The sequence below is a fragment of the Choristoneura fumiferana genome, chromosome 17 (genome assembly GCF_025370935.1).
Source record: "Choristoneura fumiferana chromosome 17, NRCan_CFum_1, whole genome shotgun sequence".
Classification (NCBI taxonomy): Eukaryota; Metazoa; Arthropoda; class Insecta; order Lepidoptera; family Tortricidae; genus Choristoneura; species Choristoneura fumiferana.
Window position 1 is genome coordinate 10,970,689 of NC_133488.1, and position 2,980 is coordinate 10,973,668.

At 33.9% G+C, this 2,980-nt stretch overlaps 1 protein-coding gene across 1 annotated transcript in view; it reads right to left on the reverse strand.

Moving 5' to 3' along the window:
• The window catches only part of LOC141437423 (uncharacterized), a 4,905-nt gene extending 2,450 nt beyond the window's left edge, over positions 1-2,455 (reverse strand). Inside the window, exons 1-4 of the mRNA XM_074100778.1 lie at positions 2,345-2,455; positions 2,162-2,269; positions 1,192-1,323; positions 156-299 (exon numbers count right to left, since the gene is read on the reverse strand). Coding sequence (XP_073956879.1) covers positions 156-299; positions 1,192-1,323; positions 2,162-2,269; positions 2,345-2,346 — 386 coding nt within the window. The 5' untranslated portion in view covers positions 2,347-2,455. The remainder of the gene's footprint in view (positions 1-155; positions 300-1,191; positions 1,324-2,161; positions 2,270-2,344) is intronic.
• Positions 2,456-2,980: the final 525 nt, after the last annotated feature.

Here is a 2,980-nt window from a genome sequence, read left to right on the forward strand (position 1 = left end):
CAAAAATTATCAAATTATGTCAATTGTCAAGATACATTTTAATGCTATAAAAATTTATAATAATTTCATTAAAACCTCCAGAGTAGTGGCTCGTAAATTCCATCAGTCGGTTGTTATTTTTATTATATTATCATTAAAAAAAATATATATAATACCTGTCATGTTTATCCTTGCTCTTGGACTTATCATTAGCAGAAGGTGCAGATATCTTCTTTTTGTCACCAAGTGGTGACCTGTCCCTGATCTTCTCCCTGTCAGGTTCCCGACGATCCTTCACTGGACTCTTTTGCGGCGACGTCCTTGATTGAATAGATTCCATTTTTAATTTTTAGTAACAATACTAACAATTGTGAACACAATTTGTGCTTCATGATCATGAATTTATTGTGTAAAGTGTAAAGAGCATGGTGGCCTACATTAAATGAGTGGTGGTTCATAATTATACATCATAATGGTAAGGGTGACAAGTGAGCAAGTCAGATTTTACAAGTATTCATACATATGGTTGTTACAACCAGACTGAATTCTCTCAGAATAATGGTAATGGTATTACATCTAGCTGAATCATATTTTAAGATTGGTTTTTGGTCTTTTTGAATTTTTTATTTCAACTCCAAATTTTGTTACTTTTGCGGTCATCCCATAAAACCCATATTGAAAATACAAACTGAAACATAGATGCACAGAAAAACCAGAAAAATAGACCAGCGCTAGGAATCTAACCCAGGTCCTCGACATTTTGTGCCACATGCTATACCGCTACACCACCACTGGACAGGGGTACAGAGACGAATATCTCCTATGCACCTCATATCTCAACATGTTTGTTTCTTATTTAGTCACTTAAGCAGTGACACTAGCGACATCTATGCTGTAGCCCTTGTCGAGAAACTTTCAGCATTCCATTGGAACATAATGCTCACCCGGACAAGAGAAAAATCAATCATATTTTTAAATTAGCCTGCTTCATGCCTTACCAACTGAGAGATGTGCCCATAATAATAATCCTTATAAAACTCACTGCTCTGTCCAGCTGAACAAATAAAGCTACTAATTCCATAGCTATGGAATAGTAGCTTTATTACAGTGAAAAACTTCATGAACTACTACTACTACTGTTGACATTGGCAAAAATCATAAGTAGATGTCTAAGGGAATATCTTGACATTAATGAGGACAACTTCTACTTACTTCTTCTTGGCCCTAGAGCGGTCATTGCTGCTGCTGCTGGAAGAGCTGGATGAAGAGGATGACCTTGAGGAACTACCCGAACTGCTGGATGATGAGCGTGAAGAGGAGCGGGATGAACTGCTACCCGAAGAACTGTAGATATAATAAGTGTAACAGAAAGCCTTCCTACTTGTAGAAAGATCAGTTAAACTAAGTCTAGAATTGTATTAAATCATCCATGTACTTTCTCAACTTCGTATTTACCTTGTATACTACAAATCAACATTGTATCATACTAACATAAAGATGATTCTAAAGTGAATGTGGCCCGATATGAGGTTCTCAAGCAAGTAAGTGTTCTAGTCATTTCTTCAATGACTCACGAGAGTAATTTAATAAAAAATAGTCTTTATTGATGTTGACATCCTGTTTTACTAGAGTTAAAATTGATATAACTTGGTTTGAACTTGAGTTACATAACTCGAGTTAACTGGATGAAACAGAGATTTTTCAAATGTTTTACGAATTTAAACTCAAACTCATTTATTTGCTTTGAAACCATACAAAATACTGAATCAAACCCTGTAAGGGCACTGCAATAATGCTATTATTAAATTAACCTTAATTTATTTATTCCCTCACATTCACACTAATAGTTAAAAAAACAAATGATATTTTTGTTTAAATTCTTTAATTTTTAATTTTTTATATTATATATTTATATTGTATTAGGAGAGTTATACTAACTAAAGTAAAAAAGAAAATTATTTAAACTCGAGTTAGTAACTCGAGTCAATCATCACTAATTTGTAAACAGCTATGAATGATATTCGATATGGAATAGCTGAAAAAAAAGGCCATGTTTACAGGAACTTCTCTAATGACGGCATAATTTTGTTGATGCATAACCTCAAAGTCAGTATTACGACAGTGGATGTCCAATGATATTAATATCCTGATTTTGAACGTAATTGTTGCCAAAAATACGTACCTGCCACTACTATCGCTGCTACTGGATCCAGATTCATTTTTCTTTTTCTTATCCTTAGGTTTCTTTTTCTCTTTATCCGATACGGCTGATGGAGATTTATTGCGAGCCCTAAAACAAACATCTTGATTATAACATTCACACAGTACACAGCAATTATTATTACTATAGTTTTAGAACACTTACATTATTTAAAACTCTGGTAATTACCAGTAAAATACCGCAAACAAAACCAATGCTTCTCGTCTCAAGTCAAGTCACAGAGTCGTCAAGTATCTATCCACCATTTTTTTTTATTATTACCGGTGGCGGGCAGAGTTGTTATTGGTCAAATTATTTGTAGTTTTTTTTTATGTTTTGCATTCTAGTCTATTTGCCACTTTCAACTTGTATTATTGTGTTGGCTAAACTGCCATGTCATAAGATTGCATACCTAATTCCAACTTTCAATTTCACGATGATACGATACGAGTGTAGGTCCTGAAAATCTCCTGGCTATCTTTTATATTTTTTTTAAATTTAGCAGAATTTGTGCTTATTAAAACAGATGAGACTAGAATTTACTTTTTTAGTTCCAACATACGAGGGGATAATTGATAGAAAATAATGTTATAGTTTTTAGGGTTTCCTAGTCAACTAGGAACCCTTATAGTTTCGCCATGTCTGTCCGTCTGTCTGTCTGTCCGCGGCTAAGCTCAGACACCGTTAGTACTAGAAAGCTGTAATTTGGCATGAATATACATATCAGATGTTATTATTAACCGTTACGAGTAGTTACGGCTAAGGTGACACAATCTATGTAATGAACTTAAAAAAATTCAC